This window comes from Anoplolepis gracilipes, chromosome 12, assembly GCF_047496725.1.
Source record: "Anoplolepis gracilipes chromosome 12, ASM4749672v1, whole genome shotgun sequence".
NCBI classification, from domain to species: domain Eukaryota; kingdom Metazoa; phylum Arthropoda; class Insecta; order Hymenoptera; family Formicidae; genus Anoplolepis; species Anoplolepis gracilipes.
Genome location: NC_132981.1, coordinates 691,221 through 717,813, shown reverse-complemented (window position 1 = coordinate 717,813; position 26,593 = coordinate 691,221). Strand labels below are relative to the sequence as shown.

General features: G+C 42.2%; 3 protein-coding genes across 3 annotated transcripts; 2 read left to right on the top strand and 1 right to left on the bottom strand.

The window, feature by feature from the left end:
* Window positions 1–9,190: 9,190 nt before the first annotated feature.
* Window positions 9,191–9,625, bottom strand: LOC140671997 (uncharacterized). The gene has a single exon (XM_072903790.1). It carries the CDS (start codon window positions 9,623–9,625, stop codon window positions 9,191–9,193), a length of 435 nt encoding a protein of 144 aa, XP_072759891.1.
* Window positions 9,626–10,034: 409 nt separating this feature from the next.
* On the top strand, window positions 10,035–10,616 carry LOC140671996 (uncharacterized). Its single transcript, XM_072903789.1, has one exon. The coding sequence runs from the start codon at window positions 10,035–10,037 to the stop codon at window positions 10,614–10,616; it is 582 nt and encodes a 193-aa protein (XP_072759890.1).
* Window positions 10,617–12,806: 2,190 nt separating this feature from the next.
* LOC140671995 (uncharacterized) lies at window positions 12,807–13,157 on the top strand. Its single transcript, XM_072903788.1, has one exon. The coding sequence runs from the start codon at window positions 12,807–12,809 to the stop codon at window positions 13,155–13,157; it is 351 nt and encodes a 116-aa protein (XP_072759889.1).
* Window positions 13,158–26,593: the final 13,436 nt, after the last annotated feature.

Genomic DNA, 26,593 nt, shown 5'->3' with positions numbered 1-26,593 from the left:
ATAGTCTAATGGTGTATTAGTTAAAGGTAAAAATTCTGGAACATTATTTAAAATAGAATGACTAATCTGAAAATTTTTATATGCATTAATGCCAAATAATTCGTCTTTTCTTAAAGGATAAGTTTTATCATTTGGAAAACAAATTCTATTCTTTACATATTTTCCTTTAATTAAACATTTAGTGCAACTATAAAAACCAGTGTGTCCTTTTATCATAAAACAAAAGATTTTGCAGGTGCATCACATATTAAAGCAAATAATCTAATTGTGATTATATTTCCAGCATGATTATAACCATTATTAATTAAATTAATTAAGTCGTCGACAAGAGGTTACAAAAAAACATTAGGATCAGTAGGTTTTTGGAAACCGAAATAAGTACCAACAAGATACACTGCCATATTGATCGTATTAGAACATAAAATTGTCCATAAAGATACTTGCGATGATTTTGCTAATGGAAGCCCATCAATATTTATAGTTAAATTAATAGAAGTACTATAATTTTTTGAGAGCATTTTTTTAATAATATCTTTGAAACCTAAATGAAAATATTCTCCTTCACACATTTTAAAAACATTAGTTGCTCTTGGAGTTTGTAATAGTGTCCGTATATCTGCAGGTATATTATACGATGTATATCGCCGAAAAATATGTAATAAATCATTACATGCGTTTTGAGTAATATTATGGGATACTGCCCATGTAGCTATAGCATTCCTTAATTCGTTTTCATCATTATTATCATCAATATTGTTTATATCATTGATAATGCAGTTTTGATAGTTAGAGCTGTTTGCTATATTATTATTACTATATTGAAAATTATTGTGATCCTCTGAGAGTGTACATTCAATAAATACTTTCTTATCATTAGTATCATGCGAATTAGAAATATCAATATTATCATCATTTAAATCTAAATTAGAACAATCCTTAGAAAAAATATTTGTAGAATCATAATTTGAAACATATTCAGAACACCCTGCAATATCTACATTAGTATTATTTGAAATAATTCGCCTAGCATGACGTTTAGAAATAAGTTTTTTTTGTGCGTTATTCATATTTCCCAATAAACAATAATTGCATAAATACAATATCATACTGCAAAAAAATGTATTATTGTTAAGCAGGTAATATAATAAGAAACCTAAAAAATTTAATAAATATACATTTGTGCAAATTAATCACTTATTTCAATATATATATATATATATATATATATATGTAGCTTTACCTTTATAAGTTATATAGAATTTTCTTTTCATATATTTCAAAGTGTCATTTACAGTATAATAGGAGCATTTATCTTTTATCGATAAACTACTGGAATTAAATAATGTTTTAAAATGCATTGAATAAAATAAATGACATATATTTAAGTCTGTGTCTTTAAGTAATGCACATTGCAATAATCTGTCTTGTACGTTAAGTCTTACAAAAACGTCTTTGTATATGTATACATTTAAAACATTAATACATAAGATAGTTATTGTGCATTACTTTATTAAAGACACAGACTTAAACCATAAAATATTGTTTTAAAATTATGAGTCAGTTATTCTGCTATAAAGCCCTTATAGTTTTCCAAATGTATTTATATGATTTTACATACCAGTAATTATATGTATATGCGGTTATAGTATACCGCTGTCCACTGACACTCTTTTATCTCCTATATATCGTTTTATTTTTCTTTATTTCTTCAAAAAATATCGATGAAAGCAAGTGTCGCAATCGGGATGAATTTCTTCTGAGAAGATTCTTCTATATAATTGTTGAAATTCTCTATAATTATTCTCACAGCTGGAATCAGATGCATTATATTATTCAATAGACTTTTGCGATCAATATACTTTATAAGAAATTACAAAATATCTGCATGAAAGATATTAGTCAAAAATTAGGTTAAGTGGATTTATATAATCATCGCTATAAAATTGAATATTGTTAAAAAAATAATTATACATTTACATACCTTCTCTATATATATATATTGTTTTTCTCGCACTTATTTTAATATTTATTTGCATTAAATAAGTTACTTTTCTTTATATGAATTATGCAGGCAGTGTTAGCCACGTGGCACGTGTGTAACTATAACCTCGAAAAGTTCACCCATAAGACACTTCTGCATGTGATACAACACAACCTCGCTGCATTCATAAAGACCGTACAATATCGTATAAGATTGAAAATTTTAAAAATATTTTTGTTTATAATGACAGGCATTTATAACTTCTTGTATACTCTTTTACTTTAAGCAATATACGCACATATATAATAAAAAGCATAAAATACATTATTTTTACAATATTGTTGAAATGTTGCTATAACATTGTTCGAACTATATTGCAAATCATGCCTATACAATGTTTCTGCAATAGTGCACTGCAACGTACAATATTGTACCGTTGCTGCAATGTTGCTGCAATATTGCACTGCAACGTGCAATATTGCAACGTTGCTGCAATGTCGCTGCAACTTTTTGTGCTATATGGGTTTACATGAATTATTTCGAGAGCGATCAGCAAGTCATGCGGATGTTATAATTTTGGTAGACTGAGATACTACGCAAAAGTCTCTGACATCCACTACTCAATATCTATATATATTGGAAGATATTTTAGAGAATTGGGATCTTGGTATAAAGTATGAGATCCAGATTTTAATTAAAGGATATCAAGAGTGGCTGCAGAGATACCCGGCATTCGTGACAGATCCTAATGTAGATAATCAAATAACCGAATCTGAAAAATATAGCAAACCAGTTGCCTCGCAAACGTATGATCCGCCACGTGAAGAAAAAATATCATTAAAGAAAGGGATAAAGGAAATGAAGAAGTTAAAACTGGAACTGGCCAAAAAGGTGTCAAATAAAAAATGCGAGCTCTATTTATCACAACATGATAAAAAATACAACTTCAGTGACGAAAAGTCTTCACGCAACAGGATAAAGTCTTTAGAAGTTAAACTGAAGAACATGCACAAAATGTATATCAAGATTAACAATGCGTACATAAAAGAAGCAGATATGATTAAATTTAATCCCAGTGATGACAAGGAGAGGAACAATCTTGGATTCAATCTCTCTTTCTCTCTCTCTCTCTCTCTCTCTCTCTCTCTCTCTCTCTCTCTCTCTCTCTCTCGAAAAACAAAATCAAAGAAATTGAAAGTAAACGAAAAAAGCATGATTTCATAAAATACGCAAGTCTTTGTAATATCACTCTGCATATTGGAAACGTGTGCATTTCGACCTGGAGCGAGAGAGGAAGCATCAACAAGAGCAAAGGATTATACGCTGTTGTGAGAAACGCAGTGGCGCGGCCCAGGCTGTGATACATAGAGAACAGTACAGAGAATGAATATATATAAAGAAAGTAACGAATATAAACAAAGTTTATAAAACATTAGAAGATATAACAACTTTAGGGAGACAAAATAAATTGAAAAAAACGATCACATTCGGAATTATTAACGCCGGGTCGGAAGACCGGTAAAAGTTAATAGGGAAATGATTACGCAAAAAATCTTAAATTGCAAAGATCAAATTATGCCTGCCACAGGTAAAATCATTTCCAAAAATGATCCCATATGGAGGATCATTTCTACGCAGTTGAATAATAAGATATCAGGGAAATCTTTATACAGCTACGTAGTGTCAAACGTATCCCAATTAAAGGATAAGGAAAAATTGTATATCATTCTTCAACGTAAACTGAAAGATAATAGAAGAGAACACGAAACTGCTCTCATGGTAAAGAAGGGTACTACAATGAATCATTTAAGACAAGCACTGGAAAAAAGTCAAGCTCAATGCCGTAATCTTATGGCCGCGAATTAGACTCAAAAAGTAATGCAGTTATTAGCACAAATAAAAATATTGACTCAGGAAAAGGAAGAGGGGCATAAAATTGTACAAGAATTGCAGAACAAATTGGAGGTGGTCGAGGGTGACATAGCGAAACACGATTTGTTATTGATCACAATTTTGGATGTCGAATCTGATTCTATAAGACAGATGATATTAAGATCGATACCGATTGATGATATTATAAATAAATCGAGAGGCGAACTGCAAAGATCTTTGACAGCTGTCAAGCTGGACGGTCGCGTCTTACATTAATATTTGTGATATTGTTATTGGTGTTTCTGAAGTTTGTGTTCACTATTAAAGTTATCCCTTTTAATTTAAAAGTGTATATTATTTACGAGTGCGATCCGCGAGTGTCAGTCGCGTCGCGTTCGATATTCTGATTGCACGCATGACGCAAGTCACCCCTATGTCTGCCGTTCTTACGGCTTTCCCCCAGTCATTTTCCCCGGCCAGTAGCAGTATGTCATCGGCATAACACACTGTTTTGCAGCCGAGGGGGAGGGAATTCTCAGGACACGGTCGTATGTGATGTCCCATAAGAGGGGTCCTAGGACTGACCCTTGAGAGACACCGCAATACATATCCCGCCGGCAGTGAGTATCGGAAAGAGGGTGGAGAGGGTGTTCTCTAGAACCTCGAGGTCCAGCGATTCCGTCACGGGAGGCGCCCAATGCCTTATTTTATTTAACACTATCTTATAGAGACGCTCCTAAGGATCTGAGTCGAGGAAGAGCAACTGCTCCTCCTATGCATCAGTCTTGGCCCTTCTGATGGCGGCACTGAAGGAGTTTCTCGCTTCTCTATATTCCCCCAGTACCTCTTCCGCAGCGTTGGAGGCCGCCCCTTCTCAATCTTGTGAGGCGGCGTCTGGCTCGGACAGAGGTTACACGTAGTTCTGCAATCTCCACTGTCCACCAGTACGCCGCCCTGCGCGGCCTGGGTCTGGCTCGGGGCATGGCCAGGTCACATGCTCTGGTCATAAGCTCCCCGAGCCACCCCACCCGGTCCTCGGTGCTCTCTGGGAGTTGAACACCGGGCCAGGTCTCCGACATTACTGCAGCCATCAGCCTATCGGAATCTAACTGTTTCAGAACCCATCTCCTGGGTGGTGGGTTCCCCCCCTCGTCACTGGGGCGGCGGTTGAGCACCCCGTGGCAGGTGATATCGACTCCCATTCGTATATAATGGTGATCCAAGAGGTTCTCTTGTGACATCTACCGCCAGTTGGCTATTCTGTCAGCCGCAGAGGGAGATGCCCATGTAAGGTCAACAATAGACTCTCCCTGCGGTCTGACCAGGGTGCTGCTCGACCCTTGGTTAATTAGTACCAGGTCGAGCACCGCTGCCCAATCCTCCATAACCCTGCCTTTCTGGTCAGTTGCCGAGAACCCCATAGCCTATTCCAGGCGGTGAAATCCCCGGCCACTATAATAGGCTCGGGGAGTCTCCTTTAAGGTGAGGTCTCACGGCGCGTGGTTTGCTTAAGCTTGCTTAGGCTTGTCAATAAGTTCGTCTCCAAATAGCAAGCAACGAACAATGACGAGTCGCATAGGTTCCACGGCGCGTTAGCTCGTCCAGTTTGTGGCTCGCATTCGTGATGTGTAATCCAAAATGGATAGCGAACGAGAAAAGATTATGGTCTGTGCAGCGATGTATATTATTTTAAGTAAAGAAATGTTAAAAACATTTAAAAAACGCAAAAGGCGATGGTGGATAACGTCTCTTTTCAAAAATTAACACAGGTAACAAAAAATTATGAAAAAATACGTGTAATTATAAAAAAATGTGTGTAATTATACTACACATTGACACACACACGCACACACACGCACACGCACACGCACACACACACACACACACTATATATATACACTTATATTCTCTAATATATATTGTATATACACCCAAAATGTTCTGTTAGTATTTTATTAGTAATAAAATCAATATTTTTAATATTAATTACATTTTATAGATATAATGCAATAAACATGCTTGAGGATTTAAAAAGAAAACCTTCTGGATATTTTGAAAATTTTTGTAGAATGTCAGCAATGGACTTTGAACAGCTTCTGAACGGAATTGGTTTTGTTATTGCGAAAAAAGATACAAATATGCGTAAATGCATTACAGTTACAGAAAAATTAGCTATTACCCTAAGATTTTTAGCTACAGGAGATAATTTTAAAAGTCTGTCTTATTTATTTAAAGTATCAAAACAAAGTGTTTCAAGATGTGTCCAAGAAACTTGCAAAGCTTTGATAAACGAATTAAAAGACGAAATAAAGATAATTAGATATATATATTATTTTTTGAGAAATGTACTTATGCGCATATTATCTGTTCGAATATTTATCGAAAAAACAAAAAATATAAACTAAAAGAAAATAATAAACAATAGATATAATAAACTAAAAAAAGAAAAAGAATGCAACCATCGTTACAGGAACAAATTATATAATTTTTTTGTTAGAGTAATTATATTTTTAAAAATTGTTTAATATATTTATTAAAGTAACAAAAGCAATAGAGAAATAAATTCTAAAGATTATAATAAATATCAGAATCCTGAGACTCAACAGATGGTGATGGAGGTGGATTATAAGATTCTGAAGGTAAATGAGACAATGAAGCAGATGAATGTTCTTTTTGAGTAATATTATTATTTTCTGAAGACCATTGCGAATAAGAATTTGAAAAATTTCTTGCATTAAATTGCTGGTAATTAATCTGCGTTGAAGACCAGGGATCATTGTTAGAATAAAAAGATTGTGAAAAGTTATATTTTGGAATATTATCAGAGTAATATCCGCTATGTTGTAACGATGAATTTTTTTTTTAAAGAAAATAATAAATTGTCAATTTCTAACATAGCAATTTCTCGGAGATTCTCATCTAAACTTCTTAATTTTGTTCAAAGCAATTCTGTGTATAGAGTGCATTGATCTTTTTCGGGAGGATCGCTTTTTACTAGTTTCTCAGCCACTATTTTTAAAATTTTTAAGGCTTCATCCATTTGATTATTAATATCCGATCTTGAGAGCTTTCGTTTTTTGTGTGATTTTACATGTTCTATTGGAGTTTTAAAGTTTTCAGTATTCTCTTCAATGTCTTTGTCCGATTTTTCATTCAATTCATCTAAAAAAATAGGTTCCTGTGTATATTTTCGTCATTATCAATGTCACTATCAAATTCTTTGATAATTTCATCCTACAATAAAGCATAAGAAATAAATTGTTAAATTTTAAAAGTGTACTCAAGAATGGAAAAAGAAATATATGAGTTTATAGACAAATTATGAGATTTAGCTAAATATTTTATATTATTTTGTATTTATTCTTTTCTAGATACCTAAAACTGAACAAGAATGGTTAAAGATAGCAATAGATTTCGAGCAAAAATGGAATTTTTCTCATTGCATTGAAGCATTGGACGGAAAACATATTATTAGACAATCACCAATATGTAGCGGATCGGAATACTTTAATTATAAAAGCACATTTAGTATTGTTTTAATGGCATTAGTTGATGCTAATTATTATTTTACATTTGTTGACTTTGTAGGATGTCAAGGAAGAATTAGTGATGGTGGTGTTTTTCGCAACACTATATTATTTTAAAAAATGGAAAATAATAATTTAATGCTTCCTGCAAAAATACTTTTTGTCTCAAGAGAAATGCCTGTGCCTTACGTAATAGTAGCAGACGATGCATTTCCTCTTAGTCCAAATATAATGAAACCATTTCCCGGAAATCACGAAAAAGAAAGTTTACAAAGAATTTTCAATTATCGTTGTTCATTTATACCTTTACAAAGAACAACTAGAAAATCAGGATTTGAAGCCAAATTTATTAGACAAGAATTTGCAGAATATTCTATAACGAATGGTAAAGTACCGTGGCAAGATAAAATATAATTTCTTAAGTTAAAGATGTTTCAAATTTTTCGTCCTTTAAGAAAGTTGATTAAATTTATGTATTTATGAAGTTACGTGTAAAAAATAAAAATAATTGTAAAAATAAATATGAAAATAGAAATAATTATTTAATCGAAAGACTTTGAGTATTTTACTACAATATTTTTATCATTGTCTATTTTATCTTTGTTCTATTTTACTTCTTAAATACATTGAATATACTGAACGGAAAAAATGCTGTCTATAAACAAAGAATTTTTTGGATTAAGAAGTTTTTGCTTATAAAGTTTTTTTTTCATTCAGTGTATCTCTTTACTTTTAACTCATCTCCGAACTCATGATTGTTGTTGGCACATTTATATATGTAAAAATTGTGCCATTTTTTCATATGCAAACCACGTTGGCTTATACACATCTGACACTCGACTACCTGTTTTCGTAGAAGCTCGTACTTTTTTCGCTAACTTTCTATATGTTGCTAATAAAGCTTCTTTTTTTTTAATTCTTTCACTGAAACATTAAATATTGTTCCGATTCTTCTCCAAGAATCATTTATAGCATTTCGATTTTTATGTAAATGATGCTTTGGATTCCACAATATATCTTCTTTTTGATACACTTCTAAAAAAATCTAAGATTTTTTCGTTCGACCACTCCATAATGCAACTGGGCGATCCAACGGCGCGTGATGCGTGATCGTCAGTTGATGGCCCGATAGTCCTTTGACTCGCGGTCTGTTTACCGCTACTCGATGAAAAGGACGAGCCACGAATCGCAAGCCGCGAGCAATAGCGAGCCATCCCGGTCCCATGGCGCGTGGCGCGGATAGTTCGCCAAGGCTCGTCAAGCCTTCACGCGCCGTGGGACCCCGCCTTTAGACGAGTAAGGCGATCTCGTCCAGGATATCTCTGAACCGGGCAGAACCTCTTATGCTGGGGGGAATATAGCAACCCACCACCCAAACTAAGGGATCCTATACGGCTCTACCGCTATTTCTACTCCGCACCTGTTCTCCGCCATGGCATGCAGGAACAGGTCCAGTGCCCTGGCGCAATGGTTCAGGTTGGATTGGAGGAGGCCTATGTTGCTTATAAAAAAAAGAAATGAGACTTAGACTTCCTCCATGACCACTTCTTCTAGGACAAGGAGGTTGCCAACGGGAACCTCTTTTGCTGTGGTTTTTATTACGGCCTCTTCTTTCTTCTTTAGCGTCCCTTTCCCCTTTCTCTGGGGTTGGGGGGCGACGCTCTCTTCCTTCTGTCCCTTGTTAGAGGCAGCGACTGGGAGGGAGAGGATCTTTTCACCCTTTTGTTTCTCCCCAGTCTTTAGGGCGGCTTTGGCGTTGCTATCCCTTTTTTCTTTTGGGTGGCAGCTTTCACCGCCCACCATTTGGTTGTTAGGCAGCCCACTCTTCGCACAAGACACATCTTGTCCGCGCGAAGCAGTTGGCTGCCTTGTGCCCTGCTGTACCACAGTTGTAGCAGAGACCACTTCTGTCCGTAGCATTTGTGCAGCGCTCCCGGACGTAGCCCCGCTCTAGGCACCTGTGGTACTGCAGGGGATAGGCTTTCAGTGACTCCACCCTTGCTACCACCCATCCTATTTTTAAATTGCCGGCTGCTATTATTTTATTGGCAGCAGCCAGCGGGTATTGGACCCAGAAGATACCCATGTTTTTGGGGGAGAATCTGATCTCCCCTGTTTTGATATCTGAGGGCTGACATTCACCTACCCTCACTATCTTCCCCACTACCTCCTCTATGGAGGCCAATTGGTCCAGGTCGCGGAGCCTAAACTTGCCCTTTTTACAGGGCCACGTGACCCACGCCATGGACAGGTGTGGCCTTTGCTACAATTGTGGCATCTTAGAGCACAAGGTGGCCAACTGCTCGGCGAAGACTAGATGCGTTTTATGTGCGGAGAGTGGGCTACCCTATACCATAGGGTCGGAAGCAAGACCTGCCACCCTAAAAAAGGAAGAAAGAACAACAATAGCAACAAAGCTGCCCCTAAAGCTGGGGAGAAACTAAAGGATGACAATACACCCCCACCCGCTCTCCAGCCAAAGTCTTTAAGGGCAAAAAAGAGAAACTGCAGTCCTGAAGCCCCAGAAGAAGGGAAAAAGGGCTGCGCAGAAAAAGAGGAGGCTGCAGTAAAGGCAGCGACAAAGGAGGTTTGCGTTAGGAACCTTATCGTACTAGAGGAAGTGATCATGGAGGAGGCCTAAGTCTTATAGTTAGATGAGCAAGATAGACCTCCTCCAATCAAACTTGAATCACTGCGCCAGGGCACAGGACCTGTTCCTACATACCCTGACGCAGTACAAGTGTGGAGTAGGGATAGCGGCAGATCTACATAGGATCTCGCCTAACCATCCATGTTGGGCGAGAGACGACCAGGGCTCTATCGCTATTACCTGGAAGGAAGAGGTCGGCTCTTCCTCCTGTATCAAAATAGGGGCGGGGAGACACCATGTCGCCGTAGAGTGGGGCCCGGTCTGGATGGTGGGTTGTTATATCCCCCCCAGTATCAGGGACCTTACCCGGTTCGGAGATGTCCTAGACGAGATTGCTGTACTCGTCCAGAGGAGACTCTCCGAACCTATTATTGTGGCCGGGGACTTCAACGTCTGGAATAGGCTATGGGGTTTCCGGCACACCAACGGTAACGGCAGGGTTATGAAGGATTGGGCGGCGGTGCTCACCCTGGTACTAATTAACCAAGGGTCGAACAGCACCCTGGTCAGACCGCAGAGGGAGTCTATTGTTGACCTTACATGGGCATCTCCCTCTGCGGCTGACAGAATAGCCAACTGGCGGTAGATGTCACAAGAGAACCTCTCGGATCACCTTTATATCCGAATGGAAGTCGACATCACCTGCCACGGGGTGCTCAACCAACGCCCCAGTGACGAGGGGGGAACCCACCACCCAAGAGATGGGTCCTGAAACAGTTAGATTCCGATAGGCTGATGGCTGCAGTAATGTCAGAGACCTGGCCCGATGTTCAGATTCCAGAGAACACCGAGGACCGGGTGGGCTGGCTCGGCGAGCTCATGGCCAGAACATCTGACCTGGCAATGCCCTGAGTCAGACCCAGGCCGCGCAAGGCGGCGTACTGGTGGACAGTGAAGATTGCAGAATTACGAGCAACCTCTGTCCGAGCCAGGCGCCGCCTCACAAAACTGAGAAGGCGCGGTCTCTCCGACTCTGCGGAAGAGGCACTGAGGGAATACAGGGAAGCGAGAAATTTCCTCAGTGCTGCCATCAAACGGGCCAAGGTTAATGCGTGGGAGGAGCAACTGTTCTCCTTGAACTCAGACCCAATAGGAGCGTCCATATAAAATTGTACTCAACAAATTAAAACATTGGGCGAGTGACGGGCCCAGTGACGGAGTCGCTGGGATCGAGGTTCTCGAGAACACCTTCCTCACCCTCTTTCCGAAGACTGGGGATAATTCCCATATCGGCGATCGGGGGAGGGTGAACTGGGACGAGAACCTCGAAGTTTCTGGCGACAAAATGGTCGAGGTAATTAAGAAACTAAGGGCTCGGGGCAACAAAGCTCCGGGTCCTGATGGGATCCCCGGCCGGGTCTGGGTTCTAACCTTGGCCCATATGTCGGTATTGATTAGGGACACCTTCACTAGGTGTCTCAGGGAAAGGTTTCCCCCCCCCAGTCTGGGAGAGGGCCAAATTGGTCCTCATCCCCAAGGGGGGCAAACCTGCAGGTACCCCGTCGGCGGACAGGCCAATCTGCCTGCTGAACGAGCTCGGAAAACTTCTCGAAAGGGTTATAGTGGACCGATTTGTCTGGCACCTAAAGGAGATTAGGCCTGACCTCCACGAGAACCAGTTCAAATTCCGCGAGGGTCGCTCTACCACAGACGCAATTAAACGCGTCAGAACCCTCGTGGAGTCCGAGACAGAACAGAGCAGGGTGGTCGTTGCTATATCGTTAGATATAAATAACGCGTTTAACACCCTGCCCTGGGGGAAGGTGGGGAACGCACTACAATACTATGGTGTTCCCCAGTACCTCGTGGAACTTATAGACTCTTACTTCGAAAGTAGGAGCCTAGAGTACCGCGACAAAAACAGTACTCAAAGCCGACGGGAGAACCGGTGCGGTGTCCCTCAGGGGTTGATCCTAGGACCCCTCTTGTGGGATATCGCGTACGACCGCATCCTCAGGATTATTCTCCCCCCCCCCCGGTTGTAGGACGGTGTGTTACGCTGATGACACACTGCTGCTCGCCGGGGGGTAATGACTGGGAGGAAACCATTAGAACAGCGGAGATGGCGGTAGCATGCGCCGTGCGCGCCATTAAGGAGTTAGGCCTGAAGGTTGGCCCCCAGAAAACTGAGGCCATCTTTTTTCACGATGGTCTCAGGGGGAAGCCACCATAAGCCCAAATTACATGGATGACATCCCCGTCCAGCCGAGCAACAGTTTTAAGTATCTGGGACTTCAGCTGAATGGAAAATGAAGCTTTTGTGACCACTTTGGTCATCTGGCCGAGAAAATAAATAGGATAATGGCGGCAGTCTGCCCCCTAATGCCTAATCTCGGGGAACCGGATGACCGAGTGCACAAGCTGTACGGAGGCACCGTCAACTCAGGGGCCCTTTATGGGGCCCCAGTATGGGCGGACGAGGCGATGGCCACAAAACGCATTTGCGACACTGCGTCAAATTCAGCGCAAAATGGCCGTTCGCCTCGTCCGTGGTTACAGGACGGTGTCTCACGCTGCGGCCTCCATACTGGCAGGTCTCTCTCCCATGGAACTCTTAACAAGAGCACATGCTCGTACGCGTGCCAGGATTAAGGAGATCCAGCGGATGAGAGCAATAACCGCCAGGGTGAGAGGTGTCACAAGGCTTCAAGCCCGGCGACAAATGATGAAGGAATGAGGGGACTATTTAACTTTCATTCCTCCAACGGAATCAGGAAAGGAGTCGCCGAGGCTGTGGGTCCTAGATGAGTGGACAAATAGGTCTCACGGCAAACGGATGTCATTCCACTTGACGCAGGTGCTCGCCGGACATGGGTGTTTCGGCGAGTACCTGTGTAAAATCGGGAAGGAGCGCATCGCTGCATGCCACCATTGCGAGGAGGAGGAGAGGAACACGGCGCAGCACACGCTGGAATTTTGTTCAGCGTGGGCTAGAGAGCGCCGTGTCCTACAAAACATCATCAGGGAGGATTTGTCGCTCTCGGCCGTCGTTGCACGCATGGTTGAAAGCGACGAAAACTGGAAAGCGGTCACCTCCTTCTGCAAGTCAGTAATGACGCAGAAGGAGGTGGCCAAGAGGAAGAGAGAAGCTGTCACTGGGCAGCGACAGCGACGATACAGACGATAGCGGCGGCGGGGACAGAAGAAGAAAATTAGAAGTCGTCGAAGACCCTGACTCCGTCGCCGCCAATAGAGGCACCCGCCCTCCCTACCAGGTGTTGGGACAAGGGCACAAGGACGGGGGTTCGAGCGGGAGACTCGTGTCCTTGTCCTTCCCCGGGGGAATGTCTCTTTTTTCTCCCCCTGAGGGGGTGGCATGGAGGTGGTAGCTCCCCTGCGCCACGATTAACGACAGGAAGGCCTCCCCCTCGCTACACATGAGAGAAATGGGGTCACGTCCGGACACATTATCCGGACGTAGACCCCACGGGCAGAAATAGCCTAGGGACCCTCCGAAAGTAATGCAAATGCACGTTCCCGGAAGGTCCCGAAAAAGCCCGGGCCAGGCCACCGCAGAGGTTTTAGTGGGTCGGGGGCGCCAACAACATCTAGCGCCCCTAAAACCCACTGCCCAGTTCGGCGAGAGTCATGACTTTCGAGTTGAGACGGGAGTTCTCTTCCCTCAGCTCGCGGATTTGATCTTCCATCCCCTTCAGTCTGTCACTCTCTTCTGTGCTAACCCAGTGCTCCGTCCCTGCATCTTCTTGGAGATTTCCCCTGCGTGAAAAAAAAGGGCCGCGCGACCCAAACACCCTTCTTATCTTGGAGGGCCTTGCGCAGCTCCTCCGCGAATCTGTCGGCCTTTACAGCCTTGTCCTCTCCGGGGATTTCGTATAATAGCCAGTAGTAGCTTTTTCCACTTTTAGGTTTTTTATGCCCAGCCGCTCAATGTCCACTTTCTGTCGGGCCAGCTTCAATGTCTCACTGTATAGCCCTTCTGGGCAAGTGATGGACACAGCCGCCGTTCGCGGGACTTTTCTTTTCTTATTCCCCGCTGGTTTAGTGGGCTCTACTGCCTTCTCCGCCCTCCCAGAACTAGGAGGGGGGAGGCCTTCTTGCTATCTGCATCAGCGGGTTTGCGGGGCGTGATATTCTTCGCCTCCTCTTGTCTCCTCGCCTTCCTTCCGACTACTTTGTCCAGGGTGTTCCCTGATCCACCGAAGGCGGTGGAGGAGCTTGAGGAGTGGTGGGCTGGGGAGCGGTCCTTGCCTGTCCCTTCTTGGGATTAGGCTTCGATCCCTTCTTTTCCTTCCCTTTTGGGGACCGTACAGGGACCACGGCTTTGACTTTGATTGAGGTCGCGACATACTGCGGGTCCCCGGATGGAAGGGTCTTGCCCAGGGGGGTGTTTTTCTTCTACCCAATTTCTCCTCCTCTCTAGAAGGTAACCTATGCTCGCCGTGAGGTGATCATAGGTACGGGGGTCTTCATCGGACTTTACCTTTGGAGGGTATTTTTCACCCAGCTCCTTCCTCTTCTCCTTGATCGAGAGTAGTAGGAAAAGAGGCTGAACGGGCAGGTCTTCTACCCTCGTAACTGGGTCGACCTCCATTAAGTCGGACTTGTCTGGCTCGACTGCTTGAGCGGCGGAAGCCTGCACTACCTTCTTTTCACCAGGTCCAATGTTGGTAGTAAAGCGGGGGATCCAGTTTTTTCCCTTTCTTCCTGCTAAGTTCGGCGAGGGCCATGACTTTCGAGTTGAGACGGGAGTTCTCTTCCCTCAGTTCGCGGATTTGATCTTCCATCCCCTTCAGTTTGTCACTTTCTTCTGTGCTGGCTCCCGTCAACCCCGCGATGGGTACTTTCTAAAGCACCGTAACGCTGTCGAGGCACCATGAGGATATCTCATTGAGAGAGCTCTCTCTCATATCGTCAATGAGTTCCCTGACGTCCTCGTATCTGCCCCAAGCCTGGGATTCCGAGAGAGGGGTGTTATCGATCAGTTCTCACTCCTCCTTTTCCGCTCTTCTCTTTTTTTCCTCGGCTTTCCTGGCCTTTTTCAACTCATATTCCCTGGTGGTGACGGAGCGCTCCCGCTTCCTTTTTTTGGGAAGCGGCGCGTTTTCCGATTCCGGGGTGTATTCCTCAGCAGTTTTTTTGCTTGTTCTCGGTGTCGAGCTGAATTTAAAAACGCAAGGTCCTGCCTGCGTAAGCGGATTTGCACCAGTTTAGTATCCACGACCTTAACCTTGGAACACCGCGGTCCAGGTCTCCTTGGTGTGGTCGTCTCCTCATCTTTGTTGGTTGTGTTAGGCGTAAAATTCATTTTAAAAGAATCCCACGCCCCGCTGCGGTTCCGTCACCTAGGATGTACCCTCATCGACCGCAGAGTGTCCCAGAACATGTTCGGAAGTACTCCACGACCGGGCCCCAAGTTCCCCCGGGGGAGTGACATACAACTCTGGCCGGCGGAATGTTACATCCCCGGCACTGGTCTCTAGCTGCTTACTCATCCATAGAGATTTTTACGTTTCTATGGGCTTTTGGGGGTTCCTGGCCTTCGACCTCCAGCATACCGCAACGGGTGGCGCCACCCAGGAGGGCCCATGAACGGTTGGGGCTGGGTCGCCGCTCCCTGGCCCAGCCTTACCCGTCATGGCAGCCAACGTACCGTGTTAACATCCTTCCCGAGAGAGATCTCGGAGGGAACTCGACGGTGCACCGTTTTGGAAGGAGAAAAACGTCCCACTCCTCCTCGTGGCCGCGCACTTAGGAGCAAGCCCACTTAGGAGCAAGCCCACTAAGTTGTCTGTCCGCGAGAGAAGAGCCCCCCACTGTGGGACGCCAACCGAAGTCGACACCCACATCCCTCCGAGGGACGCCACGCAGTGGGAGCACCCACTGCGTGGAAACTTTTGTGTGCCGGAAGCACCCAGCCATGTCACGGACGAGGGGTAAGCCCCCCCTAACGATGCCGTACCACCGGGTGATTGAAGTCAGGGCCGCCAATCCCTACAGACGAATGAAGACAAGTCTCTAATAGAGTAGCCGGGCTCCAGGTCTACTCCGCAGGCTGCAGAGCACGGTGTGCTCCTAGCTAGCCTCCGCCCGCCTCGGCCCTCGCCACAAATGGATCGTGGGTACTACCCAGGACGACCGAAGATCAGAGCCCCCTCACCACGACAAGTTGATAGATCACGAGGGGGCTTTTACCCAGGGCACACCCGCTCCTTCTCCGCGCGGAAGCAGGGGGGGTAGTCTCACCCCGTCGAGATCCGCCTCCGCTAACCAAAGAGGGGAGGGCGGTTTTGACGCAGCTACCTTCCCCCTTACTCCTCAAGAAAGCAGAAGCGGTGGACATGCTTATCCGAACTTCCACCCCCGCTATCCAAAGAGGGGGAGCTGTTTTTACGCCGCCACTTCCTCTCTCCCTTCTCTTGTTGGTAGGTCCTGAGCCTCCGTTTGCAACGAGGAAAACCCAGGAATTTCCCTTCACCCTTACGCCCTTCGTGTCCTTCGGCGGACACGAAGGGGGTGGAATCTGCCACCACCAACTGGATCTCTTCTCTTATAATGGTTCCGACCCTCCCCCAGTCTAAAGCTGGAGAAGGAATCAGGGCTCCTAACACGCTCGCCTCCTGACCCACGCCGGGAACCTCTCCCGACGTGGGCAGTGACGAGGGGATCGAATTAACGACCTCATACACAAAGGCTTTGAGGTCGGCCTCGGCCATATTTACCTCTGGGACCATTTGAGCATCAAGCTCCCTTTCCGGTCCGGAGGCGACTGGTCCTAATTTGGCAACCTCAGCGGGAGGGGTCTGTGACCCAGCGTCCCACACCCCTCCCCTCGTCTGAGTTTCCCCATCGCAAGTGTCGGAGGAGGCCAGTGACATAACGTCACAGGTTGCCCCCCCCCCCTCGACGTGCAATGTCGCCTCACGGGTCTCGAATGAGGCTTGTGCCACCATCTCTCGTGTGGGGACCGTATCGCCACTCGTGGGAAGAACTAATCCATCAGGGGACCGAAACCTCTCCTTAATTTCCTCCCACTCAGTGACGACCCTCTCCATAGACGCGTCAAAAACGTCACCAAAATCTGCGAAGGCGCGTATTGCGCCAGTAAATGCCCTTATCCCCTCCTGTCTCCGCTCCGAGTTACTGTTAGCCTCCGACACTCTCTTTACTGTCCCCTCAATAACCCAGCGAACCCCCTTCTTGTGGATTACTTGTGCCTTTCACAAGGCACGCGAGAATGAGATCATTAACTCCATTATTGGGGCGGACGCCAATTCCCCCAGGGACCCCGCACCAAATCTCTGGGTAGCCCATTGCCGGATGACAATTCGGAGGAGACTGGGACGATACCCCCTCCGTGCTGGTGTCCGGTACCCGAATCCGGACAGTTCTCCACGTTTCGTCGGTCTTCTATACTTCGTTTTGGTGCGCTCTTAGCATTCCTCCGGATCGCCCGGGAGTTGTAAGTCCTAAGACCCGACGACCACACCGGGGTCGACCTTCGGGGTGAGCCCCCCTACCACGACAAGATGGCACACCGTCAGAGAGGTGCACCCTCCGTAGAGGGCTGATAGATGGCCCGTATGGCCGCGTACATGGCCGAGACCGTACCATTTGGCCGGACCGGGCTACATCCCTTTTGGTCCATAGCTCGCCCGGGCCACACCGCTTTTGGCTTCCCCCGCGTGATACCACTGGTCTTTTGCCTCCGGTGAACACCCTTTTTTTGTTCACGCAGGAGAAATCTCCAAGGAGATACCCAATGCCCGCGGGGACGGGACATTGGGTTATGTAAGTTTTAGGGGCGCTAAGATGGTGTTTGCGCTCCCGACCCACTAAAACCTTTGCGGCAGCCTGGCCCGGGCTTATTCAGGGCCCTCTGGGAACGAGCAACTGCATTACTTCCGGAGGGCCCCTTGTCTTATTCTGCCTGTGGGGCTAACGTCCGACTTATGTGTCCGGACGTGGCCCCACTTTTTCTTTTTTGTGTGGCAGGGAGAGGAGGCCTTTTCCTTGTTTAATCGTGGCGTAGAGAGGCAACACCCTTAACGCCATCTCCTCAAGGGGGGGGGAGAAGTATTCCCCCGTGGGAGGACGAGGGATCGAGTCACCCGCTCGAACCCCCGTCCTTGTGCCCTTGCCCCAAGATTTGTTTGGGAGGGATACTTCCTCTACTGACCGCGGCGGGGTCTTCGGCGGATTCTTCCGCGTCTTCTACCCCCGCCGCCGTCTGCCTCGTCGTTGCTACTATCGCTGTTGCTACTCAACGCGGCAAAGGCAGCCTCTTTCTCTCTCTCTCTCTCTCTCTCTCTCTCTCTCTCTCTCTCTCTTTCAGCCACCTCTTTCTGCGTTATCACTGATTTGCAGAAGAAAGTGACTGCATCTCAGATTTCGTCGTTTTTGACGATGTGGGTAACAACGGTTGGAAGCGACAGGTTAGGTCCTCCCCAATTATGCTAGTGAGGATACGGCGCTCGTTTGCTCACGTTGGACAATGTTCCAGCGTGTGCTACGCCGTGTCGCTCTCTTCCTCGCAATGGTGGCATGCTGCCTTGCGTTTTTTCCCGATTTTCCTCAGGTACTCGCCGAAACATCCATGTCCGGCGAGCACTTGAGTTAAGTAGAACGACATCTTTTTGCTATGGGATCTACTAGTCCATTCTTCCAGGACAGATCCCACGGCCCGACGACCCTTCTTCCCTTCTATTGGAGGAATGGAGATTATGTACTCCTTCCATTCCTCCATCATATGTCGCCGGGCTTAGAACCTTGCGACACTTTTTACTCCGGCGGTTATCGTTATTCCCATCCCCTGGAGCTCTTTGACTCTGGCGTAAATACTGTGCCCCAGCTAGGGACTCCATGAGAGGGAGACCCGCCATTATAGAAGCCGCTGCATGAGACACTGTTCTGTAGCCTCGGACGAGACGAATGGCCACTCTGCACTGTATCCAGCGCAATATGTCACGGATGCACTACATGGCCATTTTTTTACGTAGGGGAAATGCATTACGCATCCCCCAAGGATCGGGAACTCCCCGGGGGTATGTGGGACTCTCCTTATTTAACGGGCACACCCAATAAAACCCCTACGAGTGCCTACACTGGCCATTCGCGGGAAGAGCAGGCTTCGCCGGCGGTACTATCCCGCGATCCTCCCCTGACCTGAGTTCACCCCCGAGAGGGAACTCCCTTCACTGTAACCCAGATGTTGTTGGATCACATTTTCTTCACTGGCCTATTTAACGGCCTGACGGCGGAGTGTGCACCACTCACTCCGCTGCCCTTCACTGGGGAGGTTGGATGGAGACTCGGGTTTCCCGCCTGAGTCTCCTCTCCCCAGCGAAGGGAAGAGGTGGAGCTCAGGAGCGTACGCATACGCGTTCACCCGCTGTGCTCCGCCTTTCCCCTGTCTTCACGCGCCGTAGGATGGGTGTTCCGGAAGGGAAATTGGAGGGACACCAAAGTGTATCTTCCGGACCCGACCGGTTCCTGTGGCAAAGGGCGATGGATCGGTATATTAAATATACTGACCCCGTGTTCACGGCCCCGTCCAGATCCCCTTTCCCCAACTCCATCCCACACCCAATGGGGCGCACCCACCAAGGCGCAAGAACGCCAACAGGGGACGCCACCATCGAAGAGAAAGGACAAGGAAGAGGGGAAATGGGGGGGGGTACCGGTCTTGGTAATCTACGCCGTAGTTAGGGGCGAGGGGGGCCTAGGGCCCTCCGTGTTCACCGCCCGGTCAGATAACTAGGGGGGAGGGCGAGTGTCAGGGGCAGGCAAAGTCTTAACCCCTGAGTCACCCCGCCCCCCTGTTAACTGTCATCCGACCCCACTTCTGTTTCGCTTTGGTCCCCCCCAAACGAAGGAAGGCCCCCGCGAGTTGTCACAAGGGGGAAAGGAAACACGTCCCTTGTGTCACACCCCTGGGTACGGAGCACAAGCTTCCTTCCCCGAGAGTGTGACCCTCCTTTCTGCCGGTGCCCCAGCAGATGGGGCACCGGGGAGGCTTTTTACATCCCCGCATCCTGTGTTCAGGGGAACCGCACCTGTAACAAAACCCCTGGACACAGCCGAGGTGCAGCAGGAGCCGGTGTGCCCGACCAAGAGGCACCTGTAGCATTTGGGTAACCAGACGTCACAGATCCTCACCCAGGTCCGGGCACACCCGCTCCGCGCTCCTCCGCCTTTCCTTCTCTCGGGAGCAGGGGGGGGGTGGTTAGGGGGCAAATCGATCCATTTTTAATATTAATATATAACTAAAATATAATATGATATAACTAAAATTTTATGAATGCCAGTATTCGAGCCGCAAGGCTCAGCCACGTTTCTTGAAGGAATAAGAAAGAAAACATGACATAAGCGCGAGAGCGAACGAGACACATATAGAGACAACGCGGTGTCCTATAGCTCTCTCATTCCTCCTGCATTCAAGCGTAGAGTGAGTGAGGCAGAGCTACAGAACACCACTAATCGGCATCACGTCTTGTCATGCTTTCTCTCTCGATCGTACGGTTTGCGCTAAGGGTGCAACATCGGATTGCCTCCCACTTTTTTCTCCTCCGCTGCATGAACTCCGCCTCGCTTCAAGTGACACGTACGTATGCGCTGCATGTGTATGTGACTACGTTTACACGACTTCTAACTTCGACTTAGTAACGCTGATGTTATAACTCCTACTTAAGGTGAGTTGCGTTTACATGTTCAGGCTTATCTTATTTCCGTCAAGCTGAAATAGCTTAATAACTTTCGAGTGAAGTGAGTCAAGGATATCCATGAGTACTAATATAAAAGAACGAAAAATTAAATGCTTGCTTGTGGTAGGATTGTGATCTGAATGTAAAAGAATCTGAATTGAAAAGAATGTTTGTAAACGAAGTGAACTTTTAGGTTACATTATGAATTTGGAAATCATTAAATATTTATTTGTCTAGTAAAATGTAATATAACTAACAAGTGAAATTAAAATTTTAGGTTATCAATTTTGGAAACAATTAATCGGGGAGAGGATGGAAAGCATTCACTCGTTTGTTGCCGTGTATTTGACAACTGTAGAAAACATGATCGTGCAATGTACATTACATGTCCGAAATAATTTGATTAAACGGCGAAGACGTCTGAAAGAAATTATATTACAACACTTGTTGAATTCAACGCCACCAAATCATTTGCTTGACCTCGGATCTATATTACAATTTTCACGAGAAAAAGAAATATGGATGAAAGAACGAAGTTTTGATTGGTGGCATTGAATTGTTAATGGTCATTTTAAGAATGAAGACTGGGTAGAAACATTTCGGATGACGAAAGCAACTTTTCTCTGGTTATGTGATCAATTACGAAAAAAACTCGTTCCAAATTTAAACCAGATAGGAACCTGAGAACCAGTATCGGTAGAAAAGCAGGTCGCTGTTTGTCTGTATTTCTTATCTAGCTGCTGTAAATATCGCATAGTCGGAAATAATTTTGGGATTCATAAGGCAACTGTGTGGAAGTGTATTCATAAAGTATTTGATGCAATTAATGCAGAACTAATGAGTTCGTGGATAACCATAGCCATGGCAATGATGAGTGCCATAAAATAGCTGCGGCCTTGAGAAAAAAACGCATGTTCAATTAATTAGAGCAATTGATGGAACACATATTCCTATTCTTCCTCCTAGCGATGGATACAGAGACTATATTAATAATATAGAAAAGGATGGCCCTCTATGATATTGCAAGCGGTTATAGATAACAACTATAGGTATGTGCAAGTATATCATCTCACTATTTTTGTCTTTAATAGAATGATTGATTAACGCTATTATTTTTCAGGTTTCGTAATATTTATTGTGGTTCACCAGAATCATGTCATGATGCTGCGGTTTTTCAAACTTCAAAATTGTACAAAAACTATAATTTATTAATTCCCAAAGTTGGTAACAAATGTTTCATTCCTTACTAAAGTTGATATTATAATTTCATAAAATTTACATAAAACTTATATTTCAGGAAACGAAAACGGTATTAAATGTGTCAGTGCCTTATCTTATAATAGGAGATCCTGCTTATCCGTTACTGGAATAGCTCATCAAAGGATACACTAAAAATGCTCGTCTCACTCCTGAGGAAGAATCCTTCAATGTATATCTGAATTCTGCCCGCGTATGTGTTGAAATAGCTTTTGGAAGACTGAAAGCTCGCTGGCGACAACTACTTAAACGAATTGACGTACATTATACTTACGTACCACATATAATATCAGCTGCCTGCATTTTACATAATATAGTCGAGACGCGAAACGAAACATTTTTATCTGCGTGGGAACATGCAGTAACAGATGTACAAACCGAAATTCAACAACCAGAACTAACAAGAACTCGAAACTTAGATAACTTTGTTGCCAGTCAGATAAGGGATACCTTAAAAAATTATTTAAGTGAAAATTTTGAGTTCCGAAGAACATTTATAACATAAATAATATAATATATATAAAAATAACTTGTATAATAAAATGTAAATAACTAATAATAACTAATAATGTATAATTGATAATATAACTAATAATAACTATATGTAAATACTTGCATTACTTATTTAATTTTTATATAATATAAAAAAATTTTGTACTCTTCATGAGTTATTTTTTCGCTGCCTATCTTATAGCACAAATTATAATATAATAAAATAATTATTAAAAAATTGTACAATGTTCATATGTGATTATCGGTATTTAAAGTAATTTATAATTTATAAAATAATTTTCATTTGTAATTTTTAAATTAATTTATAATTTACTTTTTTTATTTATTTTTATTATAGTAATCACATAATACAATCAGTATAAGTCAATCAGTACAATTATTATATATATATATATATATATATATATATATCTATGATAATCACAGTACAATCACAACTTATTATCTATAATCCTATCAAATTCACAGTACAGTCAATACAACTTAAAATATATCGCAAAAAAAGAAAGATAATGAGATAACAAAATAATTTTTAAGCATCACAAAAAGATATGAATGTCAGTTTATGCGGGAATGACATTTGAATTAACTGCGATAAATAAAAACAAAATATTTTATAGGTCCATAATAATAATAATAATAATAAAAATAAGTAAGCAAAAATCTTTAAAATTTTAACCAAATATTAGCTTTTAACTTTTTTTAGCTTTTAGCTTTTAATCAATAATAATGTGTTCATTTTAATTGCACATTAAAGAATACTATTTAAAGTACTATTTAAAATACTATTTAAAGACTTTTCACATTTAATAATACTTTAGGGAAAAGACTTGAAGAACGAAAGGCTTGCGAATCAAGATTAGATGATGAAAATGAAGAGGAATGATGAACTGGGGACATTGCAAAAGGACTTTGAGAGATTGGATTGACTGTAGGAACTAAAATTGTGGACAGTTGAGCCGGGTAAACAGTTGAGCTCTTAGAAGCAAAAATGTTTTGCAAGCCATTTAATAATTGATTAGTTGTTTCTTTTAATATACTTCTTTGGCTTTCAAGCATATTGTTAACTTTCTTTTTCTAATTTTTTTTCAGATTCCATTAATTGTTCAATGAAGCATCAATTCTCTGTCATAATCTTACTTTGAATTTCTTCATAATTTTCCTTTAATTTGTCCGCGTATCTCAAGGTAATAACTTCATTTGAGCTGCTCAGTTTACGTTTCTTTTTTACTGGAATAGCACTATTAACTGTACTTAGATTTACGGTATTCGATTCATTTGATGAATTTTCTTGTAACAGGCAATCTGTTGTCGAATTGTCCGATGTCGACGAACATCCTGGAATTGCGCCGTCTCGTAGATCTGGTTATCTTCATAGATGCTTTTGCTTGAATCTAGTATAGAATAATTTGTTTATATTATCTTAAATATATACTGTCATTATATAGGTTCTTATCTACTACACTTCATAAAATTGATATAACCTTTATCTTTCATGGGCGATTCTAAATATTTAAAAATTTCATCTGCTCGGAGAAACCTTTTTCCATCTAAACTTTTCATCACTTACCATTCTCTCATCAATTTGAGAAAATATTGAGTTTCCTCGGTTTCCCAACTTTCACGCTTTTTTATTTCCATTTGTAAGAAAATCACTTACAACTATTATTATTGCTCTCAGGGAAATCTTGTAATGGTATGCTGTCTACAACATCCCCTACAGCAATGGGACGGAAATCCAAAAGTTGGCTCATTTCTTCAGCATATGGAAATGAAGACATGCAGTTACCAGATCCACTTTTTCCTATTTGTCTTCGGATTTTGTTATATTGAACTGAAAATTGCAAGTAACGTTACAATATGAAACTAAGTTTTCAAGCTCTTTTCCTAAAGTATTACTAAGTTTAAAAAGTCCAGCTTCGGTGAGAGCAACAGCTGCAAGTGTTCAACAAACTATTACTGTAAAGAAATATCAACAAACTGAAATAAAAAGCCTATTCTCGTACAATCATTATTCATCGTAACGTTGCAAGACTCGCAGAATTTAAAATGTTCAAGTATTCAAGATTCTTTATAATTATCATCAATTATCATTCAATAAATCAAAAGCATTATTAACTACGTTACATATATTTACTTCGCATAAAATATATTTTTACTTACGCCTCAAAGTTCTAAATCTAGTCTGCATTTGCTTTGACATCTTGATATAACCTTTATCTTTCATGGGCGATTCTAAATATTTAAAAATTTCATCTGCTCGAAACCTTTTTCCATCTAAACTTTTCATCACTTACCATTCTCTCATCAATTTGAGAAAATATTGAGTTTCCTCGGTTTCCCAACTTTCACGCTTTTTTATTTCCATTTCTTTTACTTTTTCTTTGCCTTCTGTACTATAGTATGGAATACAGAATAACCAACTCCGCAAACAATGGAGAGTTAATGTTTAATTTTTATATGGTTGGCATTATTACCATCATTACTCTGCGATCGTTTACACGTCCTTTTTACGTCGATGTAGTAACTCTAAGCCTCTTTTCCAAATGACTTTGAGTTATTACATCGATGTAATAACTTCATCATAAAAGAGCGTTTACACGGCATCTAACGTCAGTAGTTATAACATCGATGTTATAACTTCGGCTTAAATCGGGCCGTGTAAACGTAGTCTGTGACGCTTTCAGTTGTCATACACGTACGTACATACACATTTACCGACGGACACCATTTATGCCGGTGCGTGTACACAATTGGTGTAAAGAAAACACATAATTATGTTAAAGTAAAAATGTGTAACTTAGTTGCAAATTCAGATTTTTATTTTAACATAATTATGCCAATTGATTCGTCTCGTTATTCTGTGCATAAAAGTATTAGAGTAAGATAATCAAAAAATGAATATTTTACGAGATATCTTGTATTTTATGTCAAAATACTGCAACTTTGAAGTCTTATAATTCAAAAAATACTTAATGAAAAATACTTTGTCATAAGTGTTTTGGAAAGCTCTCGAGATGAGCTATAAGAATATGTAAAAATATATAGGGTGTTCCATTTAAAAAACTTGAAGTGACCTTCACGTGACCTTCAAATGACTTTTCAAGGTCAAACCAATGGTGCCATCTTATGGCCCCCTCGAAACTATACAACATTTATCTGAAACATTTTTCTCTCCCGGGCTTGGTTTTCGAGATATTCGACTGGATGGATTAAAATGGTCCACCCTGTATATATATATATATATTTTTTTTTATTTTATATTTTATATATAATTATATATAAAAATATATATATATGTATTTATGAAAATAAATAAAAAAGAGAGAAAATAAATAGAGTTTTTAATTTACTTTAAATTAATATTTAATATTAATATATGTATAATTTAATCATTAATATTTAAAAAACTTTTTTATGAAGATATCTAAATTTTTGTAATATTACGCAGCATAACGTTATCTTCCTTAAATTAGTTACATTTTTATATAAGTATTGTAAATTTACAGTTAAATGCTCGTTGGTTCATTTGTGACAAACCATGAATTCGATCAGATATCGATATTGTGTTATAAACCCGGTAAAAAATTTTTATATATAATCAGACAAAAATAGTCGTATCTAATTATACAAATTTATATACGAAATTTGTCCATTTTATATATGATTATATATAATTATTAATAATTATACATAAAATGTTGCAGGCATCGTGTATAAGTATGTATAAGCTTACATATACATAATTCTAATTGTAGCTATCAATCCATTTATATATAAATATACGTAACGTTTTATACGGTGTCATCTATAATAATTATACATATTTTTACACAATTGTGTTGAATCCTGTATAATAATATTCAATTCTGTATAACTATACATAAGAAATTTTTTATCGGGAATTTAAAATTTGAGTTTTGTAATAATACAATTACGAAAAATATTTTATATCACGAATTATCATTTCTACACGTTTATTTATAAGTAATTATAAATTTAATTACAAACGGATGCAAGTTTACAATTACTGTTCTAGTGAATCTCAAAATTACTTATAATGATACATGTATATATATATTTTTTAGCAAATTTTTTTACATAAATAGAAAAAAAAATACGCAATCATAAA